This window comes from Fukomys damarensis, unplaced genomic scaffold (assembly GCF_012274545.1).
Source record: "Fukomys damarensis isolate Sample0158 unplaced genomic scaffold, DMR_v1.0_HiC HiC_scaffold_18, whole genome shotgun sequence".
NCBI classification, from domain to species: Eukaryota; Metazoa; Chordata; class Mammalia; order Rodentia; family Bathyergidae; genus Fukomys; species Fukomys damarensis.
Genome location: NW_022900930.1, coordinates 2749062 through 2762758, shown reverse-complemented (window position 1 = coordinate 2762758; position 13697 = coordinate 2749062). Strand labels below are relative to the sequence as shown.

The window sequence follows — 13697 nt, the reverse complement described above, 5'->3', positions numbered from 1 at the left end:
TTAGAGGCATAAAAACTGAACTCAGAGATTAGTTGGATGTTGAGCTGAGAGTTAATGGATGATTCAGAATATTCCAGATATCTTAGGATGAGTGGTAAACAGGTAAGGCTGATTTTGAAAAGTGGCCTTCAGAAGAAAACACCCCTGGGAACAGATGGGTGAGTAATCACAGTACTTCCCAGTCTTAGCGTTTTCCATTGTACGAAAAGAAGGAAGGATGAAAATGGATGAACAAGCTGCTTCCAAAAAAATCTGTTCACAGCATTCATTATGACTTCTGTTCAAAGTCCACTGAGACAAAGGGAGGGCGATCAGACCATCCAGTGCAGATCACTGACCTGGAAGCCATTGTGCTGGGCTCTACATTAACTAGCCTGGAGAACCAAGCAATGACTTGGAAACCAGTACCCTAAATCCCGTCCTCGTTCTGTTAGCATTCAGGGGGGGCATCATGTGCACTGCCTCAGTTTACTAATCTGTAAAATGCAACGTAGTAACTCCTTCAAAAGTAAGAACCCATCCTGATGTAGGTTCTCAAAAGGTTTTGACAAAAGGAGAAGCTTGAGTAGAATTTACTGCATCATTAAAATATAAGAATTATTTTTGAAAATCAGGAGGGTTAAATCAAATAATCTGTTTAGGTTATTTTCAAGTCCAGTGGTATCCATGACCTCATTTATTAAATAAAAAAAAAACCCAGTAAGCAAAGATTTCTCAAACTTATTAAGTAGCATTTCTTAAAATAAGTTGAAACAATCATAGCTTTAGACTATGTTTTTCAAACTAAAAAATAAAACTCTTGTAAGTTTCTGGTATATACTGCTAGAATTATCCTCTCCACTCTCCTTCTCACTGATCACAGATATAGCTATCAAAATGCAACTTCTACTTTGAATAGTTTTTTCCTTTTGAAGTAATTCTGACCCCTCTGTCAAAGTTCATCGTAAATCATCATGATGTCAGTGAATGGCTTTGATCAGTCATAAATAAAACTCTAGTTCACTTCCCCATTTCCAAAGTTGAACATAGTGGTCTCTGGTTTTAAAAACAATCTTCTCTTTTGCATGTATGCGAAAGGAAAGGGGGTTTTCTTGGAGTTGGTTTGTTTGCCTGTTTGTTTTAACCAGCAGTCTTTAGTTGTTTGCTGAGCTTTGTCTCTGAGCAATCTCGTGACAGGCTGGAATTCAACCTCGGGACAAAGTTCCACCACACCATGAAAGACAACCAGCAGGTTCAGCTTTGAAGCTCCCTCCCCCTGGGTCTTTGATCATTTGGACCAGTTGCTTCTGCAGGGGCAGCTTCTGTGCAGGTGTCAGGAACAAAATTATGGAGCCTCAAAGACAGAGTTTGAAGACAACCCTGCCACTGTGTTTAGGAAGATACCACATTTCTGAAGAGTTTGGCTTTCTTCTTCCAAATCCTCTGGTAAGGATAGGGCCTTGGAACAGGTCAAAATAGGTGACTTGAGATTTTGGTGTGTGTGCGTTTTTATTGTTGTTTGTTTGTTTCAACTTATGTAGCCATTTAGAGATATGCAATGTATATACCACATTGTTAAACTAAGGAAGGTGCTAAAATTAACAGTGTGCAACTGCCCCAAAAGGAGAGGAGAGCTACAGCTGATGTTTTTTCTAATGTGATGCTTTGAAGCCAGAAAAATTACTAGCAAATTGTTAGTTATCATGAAAAAGACTGTTTAAAGATAAGTTGTACAGATAAATAGAAAGCCTCAGAAATGAAGCGTGGTGTTTCCAGGAACATTCTCCCACGTGATGCATGGTTTCCTTGAATAAGAAAAAGATGGAATTCCCCATTATAGATCCAATCTTTTGCCTTAGATACATGTTTGGGACATAAATTCTTCTGGGAGAACTTATTCCTTATATATTTGGAGTCCCAGCTTTAGCCTTTCTAGAGCTTCTGAAAAAGATTAGATGGTATCCAGAATTTCAGAGAAGAAGAAGGAAACTTTGAAAAGAAAAAAGTACTAGGCTCTTAATTCTACTCAGAGTGAAACCTGTGATGCAGTTCTGTTTTACCAGCTAGTTCTTATCAACGCTGTATTTTTTTATTATTAAATGTGCTCTGACGTATACAGTACTAACACTGGAGGAGTCCTTGGAAGCCAGCTAGGCCCACTCTCAGGCCCTTGAACACATTTGGGCTAGCTGAAGTCCAGACAGCATGGCATGCCCAGAGTCCTTAGCCGCAAATGCAGAACTGATCCTCAGGACCCTTGGTGTCTTTTCCCCATCACATCCTGTATAAGGGCCAAGGCCACTTAGCTAAAAAGCTAGGGAGATGATTTTTGCAGTCATCATAATTATTTATTAGAAAATTCCCAGCCTAATTCAACCACTTACCTATGATCAGTAAATGACCTGGATTCGCTGAACTTTGCTAACTAGCTGCTCTTGTGATGGCTTGATTGATTGATTTACTTTTGAGGTATTACTGGAGGAACTTAAATTAAGCTAAGAGCCATTTACTGACCTCAGAAGTTCTCTTCAGGGAGCAGTTAGCTGTGTGGTCTGGTCACAGAGCTGCAGCCCCTGCCAAGCGGGGAGTGTGCAGGGCTGCACTCCCAAGCCCTGGATGGGGCAACCCCACACCACCCCTGTGGTCGCCAGCTGTTTTCATTTCCGAGGTACGGTACTGAATGGATTCCCCAGAAGCAGGACTTTTTGTGAAAAGTCCTGGGCAAACCAGCGTGAGTCAGCTACCCTAATTTACATTCAGTACCTCCTGTGGCTCTGACTGAGTTATAGACTGACCCGTGTTTACATGGTCCTGCTCACAGTATCACTATGAATCAAGGATGCAGACACACTGATCTCCCCAGGGTAAAGACCAGAAGCCAGGTCTCCAGACCCTTAGTCCAGAGCTTGTTAAAAGCTCCATTCTCTGTGTATAACTTGGTGCGTTAGCTCAGGATTAACATCATCCTCCCTAGTTGGCAAGGAAGAAAGGGCTAATAGATCAACACACTTGGTTGAAATTAAAATCTGTGCCTGAACTGTGTAAAACAATATTCCAAAGGAGGTAAGCCTCAGGCAGGGCCACAATTGTAGAATTCCCCCTTTTGATATATCTAAACCAAAGAGAAATAGTAACATCAAGTATCTGTGACATTCTGAGCTGGATAGAATCTGTTGTGGTTTAATTGATGGATTTCCCTTAGAAGAAATTCCCACTTGTGAGCTCTTGTGCAAACATTTTCTAGTTCCACTTTGCGATGGTCACATTTTCCAGAACTCTCAAATCCGAATCTTTTTCTTTCAGTTTTGATTTTCTTTCATTCATGTGAGGATTTAAAATCCCTCTTTTTGGGGGAGGATGTGTGGAGGAAGGAACATTTTGTAAGAAAAGGCCCAGGTTTCCTCAGAGATCAGGCACCCTCGGTTACCAGCACCTCAGGCAGGCACAGCCTGGCTCTGTAGAGGGTACAGGACTTCAGAGGAGCAGCCAGGCTCTGCTGCCCTCCAGGTCAAGCACATCTGTTGTCACCTGTTGTCCCTCTACATCAGCTGGACTCCGGGCATCCTTTCAGCATCTCTTCCGTATGGCCTTGGGCTGTGTGTCGTAGACTTGATGGAAGGACTTTCCGAAAAAAATAGGGTCACGCTAATGGAGAAGAAAATACTCTAGCGAGAGATGAGGAGACTGACTTGATTCCAAATATTCTATCCCGTTGTAGGATATGTGTGGGATAAATTCAAGCATTTCCAAGTTCTGACATTTAAGTGTGAAAACGTAGCCCCTCACAAACTCCTGTCTGTAAATATACCACAAAAATCCTTGGCCAGATTATGTGATCTACATGTGTACATGCAAATAGGTGTGTGTGTGTGTGTGTGTGCGTGTGAGTTGGTAATTTCTCTTTCTACAAAGAACATAAGAAAATTAGCTTGGCCAGGAAAGCAGGGACTAAGGTAGGAAAATAGGGAGATCTCAAATGTTGAGCTCTGAAATTTGGATTTAACACATCTGGTGAGATGATACTGTATAAATGGTATTTGAAGAGTTTCTCCCCACATATTACGAGCAAGTTGGTTTAGAGCATGGATTCTTGGCTGCTTGCCAAAGTTCCGTGGGCAATTAAAAAACAAATACCAATGCAGAGCGGCACTCAGTTCATTGTGAACCTGCAGCCTGCCTGGACAGAAGGAGTGACGGAGAGCAGGAGCCACCACAGTGGTATGGGGAGAGAGGAGAGAGGAGGGGCCGCGCCCATGCGGCCGGCTGTGGAAAGGACGGAAGCGCTGGAAAAGCCGGCTGGGAAGCGCTCACATACAGAAGTAAAGGAGATGCGTGGTGTGCACCTCTGAGCAGAAGAAAAGGACCGGTATAAATCATTGTGAAGATGTTGGAGCTCGTTCTTTGTTGTGATCAATCAGTCCTTCAGGAAAAACGACTGCAAGTAAAAATTCAAAGCGCTTTACAGAATCAGCTCCAGCTGATTAAAAGAAAACAAAATTAATGGCCACAGTAGGGTACATTTTCCGGACAAAAACTGTAGATAGGAAGAGTTAACAAATGCCTTTGGACAATGATTGCATTTCTAGGGGCAGACTGATCAATGCCAAATGGGGATTTCAGACCATAATTGTACCATAGCAGAGACAAAGACAAAGAAATCGGATTTGATAATAGTTAATATAAATCTAGTTTTACAAACATGTTTGGGGATGGAAAGGAATAAAATGGACAAAGTAGAAATTTTTGCGCTATACTCAGGAACCAAGGAAGGAGGGTAGGAAGGAGGGGGAATTAGACAAACAGGTGTAAGGAAGTGGGGGCAGGAGGCTGCTCACCCTGAAAGTTTTAATAAGGCCACTTGAAGGTGTTCTCAGCTCAGATTTGAACTTTCCAGGTGGACATACCTTATTTTTAGAAGGACCTAACCCCCTGCAGGAAGTGGAGAGAAAAGATAAAGGGGAGAAGGGTGATGGGACAGCAATGATCACTCAAGTACTGTCCTTCCCAGAGACCCCTAAGCCCGACTTTACAGACATGAAAAGCAAAAAGGCAGTGAAAACTGACAATGTAAAATATACAATGGTCAAGGACAGGACAGGGGTACAATTCAGCGCTAGATGGTTTGCCTCCCATAAGCAAGGCCCTGAGTTCAGTCCCAGCACCAAAACAAGTTCTCGTATTCAATGAACGAGTAACAGAAATAAAACAAATTAAAATACATAAAATGGCCAAGGAAGCACAGGGACACAAACATAATGGACCATTGCTTTGATTAGCATTGCTGATATAAGGATTCATCTTGAGTTACGGTTTTCATGAGATACATTCGCTGCCTTCACATTGTTGTCTGTGCCCTGGAGCAGAACAGCTATCAGACAATACATATCGGATCTGTGCACTAAAGATAGTGTAGGTGGTAAACTTTAAATCGCATTTTCTATTTCCTCCAAGCTCTTTAGTCAATGAAGCTCCATAAGTCTAGACAAAATATTGATATTTTATAATTTCCCAGATGGAAATCCAACTGACATTTTCAAATGCAATATCAGCAAAATTTATTTGCACTCTCTTATATTTCATTAAGAACAGCGCTTTCCTTGTATTACAAACTCTTTATAACGCGCACCATGTAATGATAGGAACAAAGCCACGGACATGTCCGCTTTGCACAGGGCCCCTGTTCGCTCTGACTCCACCTCGGCCCCTCACAGCAACCTTCGCCACGAGCCAGGTTCTTGGTAATGAATTCATCTCCATCTCCTAAGTGTACTTCCTAGCTGACCGTGTTTCTCCATCTCTACCCTGGTCTGCAGTCCTGTGTCCGCTGGTCTGAGGCCTTCTTCCTTATTTCTTTATTCCCACTCTTGCCCGGCTGAAAAAGACTCTTTGCCTAGCAGACAGGTAAACGTTTTAAAATGAAACTAGACCATGACGCTTTGCTTTTTCACACTCTCCAGGAGCTCTTTAGGATACACTGAAATGTTTTATTATGTTACACAGGCCCTTCGTGACACTTACCTATCTTTTCTTCCACTTTACTTTGCTGCGATGTCCTGCCAGTGTCTTTCCATTCCCCACCTTTTCTGTAGATGTTTGTTTGGTTTATTTTCCCTCAGGTTTTTTATGTTTCACACTTACTGTGCTATTTTCTTAGGCAAAAAGTTTAGTTAACCAAGTGTTACTCTATCACACAGTTTATTGTTTCGGCAAAGGATATTTTAAAAATAGGTTACACTTTAGATTGCAAATGTGTTAAGAAAAATTACCCAAGTTAAAGCAAAAGGCTGGCCACGCACCCTGACAATGTTGTCGGAGTCTAACAGTCTTGCTGTAGGATCCTTCACCATAAAAGATGTCCCCACTGGGCCAGGGATTTAGCTTAGTGGTGCCACTGCCTGCCTCGCAAGCACAAGGACCAGAGTTAGATCCCTGTTACCAAAACAAAAACAAAAACAAAAAACAACAACAAAAAAACATGTCCCTGTTACATGCTATTGATTATGAGTTAGTATTGGATATAACATGTAAATTTATAGATTTCTGAGCTGCAAAATCTTTTTTGTTGAGAAAAAAAATCCTTATGCTTATGATTGTACTGCTTTACAGACATTTTCAAACTCACTAGGAATCACAGAAAAGTGAAATTTAAAAATAGAATGGGTAGCAAATTGATAGCAATCTGTTTCTGCACAGCTGGAGGGACCACACAAGAATCTCTGAAGAGTCAGGGTGTCTAGAGAGGAGGACAAGAATTATGGTATTTTTTATTTTGTGCTTTATAGACTTGAGGTTTTTGAATATTCTGCCATATGCATTGATGACATTTTTAAAAGCATCACACTTGAGACAAGTATATTAATGAATTTAGTAAATATTAAAAGAACTATCAAATTTTAATGCAATTAATGCAAGTCAAATCTTAAAAACAGAAAACAAAAATATTAGAAATGCTTAGTGTCACCAGGAACAGATGAATTGCCACTTCTCGTATGCAGTGAGTGTATTGTTGTGACTGCCTCAGTGTCCTGCACTGATTTAAGATGTTGACCCTTCATGATCATTTTGGCTTAGGGGGAGAACCAGAAGTCATGTGTTCCCAGATCCACTGAAGATGGTGGCTGAGGACAGACTATAACATTTTTACCAACTTGCCTTTCTATTGGGTAGAAGCAGCATTCACTGTTTTTCTTATCGCTCTTAGTGAAGACAGGAAAAGACTTTCAAAACTGCTGAAGAAGTGACAAGAATAGTGGAATAAACTGGGTACAAAGGGATGTGGAGGATTTGGAGGAGGATTAATGCCAGTGTGTCTTTTACTGTAATGAATTTAAAATTTTTAACAGCCATATTTTTATTTATACTTTGTAAGTGTTATAATCATATGATGTAATTTTTCTGTAAGGAATTAAAGTGGTTTTCAACTTTTTATATTTATGTAATGCTAACCCAAAAGATCTACTTTTAGGAATTTGTCCTAAGGAAATAATCACAAAATGTTGAAAGGCATGTGTAAGGATTACTGTTCCAAGTTGTTCATTATTGCAAAAAAATTATATGCAATTCAAAACACTCACCAGTAGCCTATTAGAATACTCTGTAGGCTTTAAAATGGGGGCACAATTATCATGAAAGGACACCAAAAAGTATCGTTACTGAGACTCTGCTTGTACTGTCTCTCACGCTGGAACTTAAAAAGAAAATCTGGCAACAGAAAGTCATTGACATAATTTATCTCTCTCCAATCTCTAGAGGAAAAGCTAAAAGGCAGAAAACATTTAAAATGGATTGTAAATTACCTTTGAAATCCTCTATACCCTTCAGGATTACTTGCAGGGTTGGTCTTCACAAGTTTTCATTTTTAGGGTGCATGTCAGCTGGTGGGACAGTAGCGCAGAGGTTGGTCCCATCTTGGTGTCTGGTTCAGGATGCCCAGGATGGAATCCAGGAATTTGGATGTCTGACAAATTCCCAGTATGGAAATACTGCTTGATACTGCTAGACTGGGACCACGCTTTCAGAGTTTCAATTTTTAAATTGGAGTGATACAGAAATTCAAACTTTAGACTTTAAAAAGGAAGTAGAAGTACAAAGGAAGAAGGAAAACATTCCTCTAAGGAATCTAATGGAAGGGGTAAAAGCAGATATTAAAGAAAAAGTACAATTCATATTCTCAGTTGATAAAATGAGATATTTAGGAATTTTCATGTGAGTTACGAAGCCAAAATCCAGGGGACTGTCATGTTATTTTATTTATTTATTTTTTTGGTACTGGGGATTGAACTCGGGTCCTTGCACTTGCGAGGCAGATGGTAGCACCACTGAGCTAAATCCCTGTGATTTCTTATCTAGGCATGAAATAAAGAGCAAAGGTAACAATGTAGTTACAATTTCTTTTCTTGAGGCTCACTTTAAAGGCAACTTCTCAATACCATGATTCTGTACCTTTGGTTTTATGTGCGGGATTAATGTCAAGTCTATTACTCTATTATATTTTCACTGAATTCATTTTTGTTTACAAACATATGCATCATAGAGGTAAGATGAAGTTGCCAGGTCACAGTTCACCACAGATCTGTCTGCCTTCGTGTGTGTGTGTGTGTGTGTGTGTGTGTGTGTGTGTGTGGTGTGTTTGCTGGGAATCTAAACCCGGGCTTTGCACATTAGGCAGGTGCTGTACCACTGAATGACATCCCCAGCTTCTGCCTCTGTTCTTGTCAGCATCTTTGCTCGGCCACTGCTTTGTAAATTCCTAAATTTTTATCGATTTAGTTATCAGCTTTCTTCCTTTCTGTACTTGGAGCCGAGTTCTTGCTAGAGAAAATGACACAGTCCTGCCTATCAACTTTTTCCTCTCTGAGACAAGATCAGGGGAAGCAGAGTCCTCTGTGCCTCCCGGAACCTGAGATGCTCAGAGAATACACGAGAATGTACCACATCCTCCCTATCAACACTGACATCTACGGTGGGGACACAGCTCTTACCACGGGGATAATTTGATTTGTTGTCAAAATTAGTAAAAGGTGCTCAGTCTGTCTTGGATTGATTTGGGGTCAAAGCCAGAGAGGGGATTAAATAAAATCTACAGTTTTCAGAGAGTATGGGAGGATGTCCAACAGAACACAGTTACAGATTAATTAGGAGCCTGAACCCAGCTTTCTCATAGGACCTCGGGGACACACAGGTGCAGCAAGTGATATCTGGGCAGCAGATGGGTCTCTCCCTCTGCAACGTTAGAGTTCTGTGCTTCTCCGGGTTCTCAGTGCACCTTGTTATTATCTACACATGTGCGTTTACTTCTCTTTCCTTTCCCTTCTATTACTAATTTAATTCCTACCCCATCCTCAAGACACACAACCCAGACTTCACTCTAACCTACTTAGAGATGAGCCCCTGAAAAGTGAGCCCCTCAATATCAGACCTCCTTCCACCATTTCAGGGCCACACGTCCCATCTGACTCTCTATCCCCTCTCCCTCTTCCACCACCTCCTACTTTACATATTCCTCTCTTTCTCTCGTAGCCCAGCTTTCCCTCTTAAAAATAGCAGACTATGACTGTTCCCATGCATCTTATTCTTAAAACACATTGCTCTCAAATTCTCCCTTTGCTAATGCCTCTATTTAGAAAAGCACTCTCTATTTTCCTTACTTCTTCAAATCACTACCATTTGAACCCTACTCCGTGGCCCTGACCTTACCCCGGACCCTGCACCATGTATATAGAGAAACTCATATGTATTAGTGATCTCTTGTTTTGTTTCCCAAAGGGGCACTCTTACCTTGATGTTCTCATGCCTGTCTACTTCTGTGAAATCCCCGAATGCCTTACTTTTATATGGTTATCTCTTATGGTTTGCCGAACGTTTAGAACTTTCCTTTTCATGCATACTTATGGATTCAATACCTGTAACTGTTCTGGGAATTTTCCCCAGTGTGATAATCTAGGCTTTCTTCTTGCTTCAACTTGCAAAATCTTCTTGAAGACTTTAGACACTTTTGATCTCAATTTTTCTGCGGTTATAGTCTCATATAAATTTTATATTGAACTTCAAACTTCTCAGTACGGTCATAACTTTGTGTTCCACAGACTTTTATGTTTATTTTAATTTCTTGCAGTACTTGGGATGGAACCCAGGGCCTTCTATGGGAGAGATAAGCACTCTACCAGTCAGCTGTACTGCAAGACCCCCAATCCTTTTTAAAAATTTACTCTGAGACAGGGTCTTACTGAGCAGCCCAGCCTGGTCTCAAATGCGTGATCTTACTGCTTCAATCTCCTGAGTATCTGGGACTTCAGGTGTATACCACCCTGCCTGGCTCCACAGATATTTTAAGTTCAATATATTTAAAAATAAGTTCCCTATCTTTAAACTCACTCTCTAACCTCGACTGCATTTCTGTCCCAGTCTGAGTTCTCACTCGTTCACTGAGTCACATGAAAACACCGTACAGGTTGTGCGTGGAAAAAGGAGTCTCAGATGATTGGGCTGGAGCAGCTGTTGGCAAGGGCTTAGGGAAAGGGCCAAATACGCTGTAAGCTATGTGTATCAGGTGTTTTCTGAGGTGTCTGCCCAGCTCTACTGCTCCAACCCAAAAGCACCATAGCAATACACACGTGAGAGTGGCTGGCTTCCAGTAAAAGCAGATTCATAAAAACAGTTGTCCTTAGCTGTTTCCTGGGTTAGAGCTGGGACACTGAAATCTGTACATGTGGCTATTTGAGGGAGAGATTTTAAGTTTCCAGCCCCTCCTGTTATCATTGCTTCATCTCCCTTTTACCTTCCAAATACACCTTAAATACATGCTCTGTCCAACCTCACTGCCATCATTTAAGTGTCATCTTTGACGACTATTTCATAGACTTCCTTAGGCGACTTACATGGTAAAATCCTAGACACCATTATAGCCCTAAAATGTAAATCAAACTTGTGTGAGTGGCAACACCAACTTATCCGAAAGAAAAGAGCTCCGTGACCTACGCAAAGCTCATATGATCTTTCATCTCCCACCAATTCTTTCTATTGAGCTTCACATACCAGCAACACTGCAGAAGAACACACATCTGTTCTCCTGCTCTCCTCTCTGCCTTTACTACTTTCCTTCAAATTCCCACCTAGAAAGGCCATGATCCTACTCCAAACTAGGCTCCACTGTCATATTTTAGGACTCTTTCACTTTATTTTCCCACAACTGACAGAATTAGCCCTACTTTTTTTTTTTAAAAAAAAGCAAATTCTAGAATTTACGCATCGAAATTAAACATATTATGAAGCTTCAGGATGAATTTGCCTATGGTACATTTGTCTTCCCTAGGCCACCTAAGGACAAACACTGTATTTGAGTTTGGCATGAGGCCTAGAAAACAGTCAGTTCTCCATGTTCATTGAACTGAAATGGCTCCAGTTCTCCTGAAGACCAAAATCTGAAGGCGACTACTCCTCAGAGTTGCTTCCTAGAGAGATTAAAACAAACAAACAAAAAAAAACTGAGATGTTCTCTTCCAAACGCAGAAGGAACTTCCTGAATATTACCAACCCTGGGTGGAGATCGCCAACAAGCTTCCTTACTTGATAGAGAGGCACCAGCTGCGCGCTCGTGTGAACCAGGTAAGTGTGTGTTAGTTTTGCTCTTTTTCTCTTTTCTTTTGTGAGCCCTTTCTTTCTCGTTTTCATCTCTGCACCACTGTCCTTCCTCAGACACTGGGAAGTGGGCCAGGTGTCCCGGGGAGCTGACTGGCCATTGGATTTGTCACCAAGTCCATCTTGGCTTTTCTGAAAGCACAATGAACCCTTCCTGATCATTTGTTGCCCAAAAGCCTCCAGAGCTTCCAAAGACAATGCCTGGAACATACTAAGTGCTTGTGAAGTGTTTGTGTAAAGAAGAATGCAGCTGGGAATTGAAGATAAGTTCATGGAAAAGGTGTAGGCTGGGAAAAGCGAAGATGGAAAGTTTCAGGGGCCTCATTCACCAGTCAGGGCCCTGCCTTGCCAGACCTGTCCTTCTTCCTACCAGGGGGATTTGACTCAGACTTTCCCAGTTATAAGGTCACGGTTGGCCATGGGTCCCACAGAGGTAATTATGTCTGAAAATATTATGCAAGTATTTATGTACAGTTTTGTATCTGATGAACAATATATAATTAAAAGAGCAATTTGTCCTGAGGGTGTGTAAGGAACAGTGAAACTTCTTGGTGCCAGGAAACTGAAACTACCTTAAAAGGGCAATTCCTTCATTTTTTCACTTGGTGGTCACGTAGTCTTATATTTCTTAACCTTGGAATTTCACTTCTTTAAAAAATGGGAGAAGTTCTGGTCTCATAGTATTGTCGTGACGACCAAATGGCTTTTGAAGGGGCCACTTCACAGTTCCTACCAGCCGTTAGTGTTCAAAAGTGTGTATGGTTTCCTTCTTATCTGGTCTGCAGCTGCTGTAATGATGCTGTCCAGTTTCACCGTTACAATTTCATGAGGTTTCCCACCCTTCAGAACTCTTCTTTGCTGATGTTCATATTTAATAGCTATTATTATAAATTCACTTTAAAATACTCATCAGATGCCTGCTCTGTACAAAGTACAAGCTCAGAACCCTGTAAAAAAGAATAAGAGGCCCACTTCTGGGTCCGTGAAAATGTCAAACTAAACCTAGTAATTTCTTGGCCTGTTACATAAAAGTTTTATTGATTTGACCAAATAAATACAGAAAGAAGAAGAAAGAAAAATGTATGGCAAATAAAATGCAGGAAAATAAAAACTATAGAATAAAAACTCTAAGATGTTTGGACTGTATTAAGCAAAACGTATACCAGACTCACAAAGATGTTTCCAGTACCAATGTCAAACATTCAAACAAAACAAAAGGAGACACCCATGAACCCCATTCTCCCACCCAGAAAGGCAGAGAAAGGAAACGTGAGGTAGCCTGACACAGTGGACAGATTAGAATTCATTTGTGAATTATGTGGTCCTTGGTACCCTTTTCCTCAGACTTTACCTGATTAAACTGCTAGCAATAAAGGGAAGGACTTTCTCATTTGGAGTTCCTTGTGGTAAAGTACAGAAATCAATCACTTAACTTCTGTGCTTGGTTTAATAGTGTCTCTGTAAAATTGACACATATTTGTAGAGATGATTTTATTTAGAAATAAAGTCTTTGCAGCTGCGATCAAGTGAAGATGAGTTCACACTGGTTCACAGGACACTGCAAATCTAATGACTGTTGTCCTCATAGCAAGAGGGAAATTGGGCCCAGAGACATAGATACAGGGCAGAAGACATCATTTGAGGACCGAAGTAAACCATGGATGATTCTTATAAAATATCCAGATACACAAGCCACTTTTTATTTCCATTACCAAGGGTAGAAGACTAGAATAATTGGAAATCAGTTGTGAAGACGCAATGCTATACCCATTGCTACCACTATGCATAGAGCAGTAAGTAGAGACACCTGTCCTTTGAAGTATTCCACCTATTATAAATAATAGGTGAGCTGAAGGTTTGATCTTACAGTATATTCAACCCAGCATTGCCCTGGAAAGTCCCTGATATGCCTATCTGTGCTGTGAAACTGAATGTGTTCATTGGCTTAGATTCACCCTCTCACTTCCCAGGAGGCTATGTTCACAGGGAGCTTTCTAAGAGGTTCAGATGTGCTCTGGAAATGTAATAAGGAGAGGCTTATTAGCCAGTACTTTTGATAAAATGTGTGTGTCCATATATAT

The 13697-nt window shown here is 40.9% G+C and overlaps 1 protein-coding gene across 5 annotated transcripts in view; it reads left to right on the top strand.

The window, feature by feature from the left end:
- Nucleotides 1–1212: 1212 nt before the first annotated feature.
- Ido2 (indoleamine 2,3-dioxygenase 2) overlaps nt 1213–13697 on the top strand; it is a 43987-nt gene continuing 31502 nt past the window's right edge. For 3 of the 5 annotated variants that reach the window (XM_010617145.2, XM_010617141.2, XM_010617144.2), the window contains exons 1-2: nt 1238–1425; nt 11488–11583. In XM_010617145.2, the coding sequence (XP_010615447.1) occupies nt 1327–1425; nt 11488–11583 (195 nt within the window). In that variant the 5' untranslated portion in view covers nt 1238–1326. Of the gene's footprint in view, nt 1426–11487; nt 11584–13697 lie in introns of all 5 variants that reach the window. The other 2 variants (XM_010617140.2, XM_010617142.2) reach the window with 2 other exon arrangements.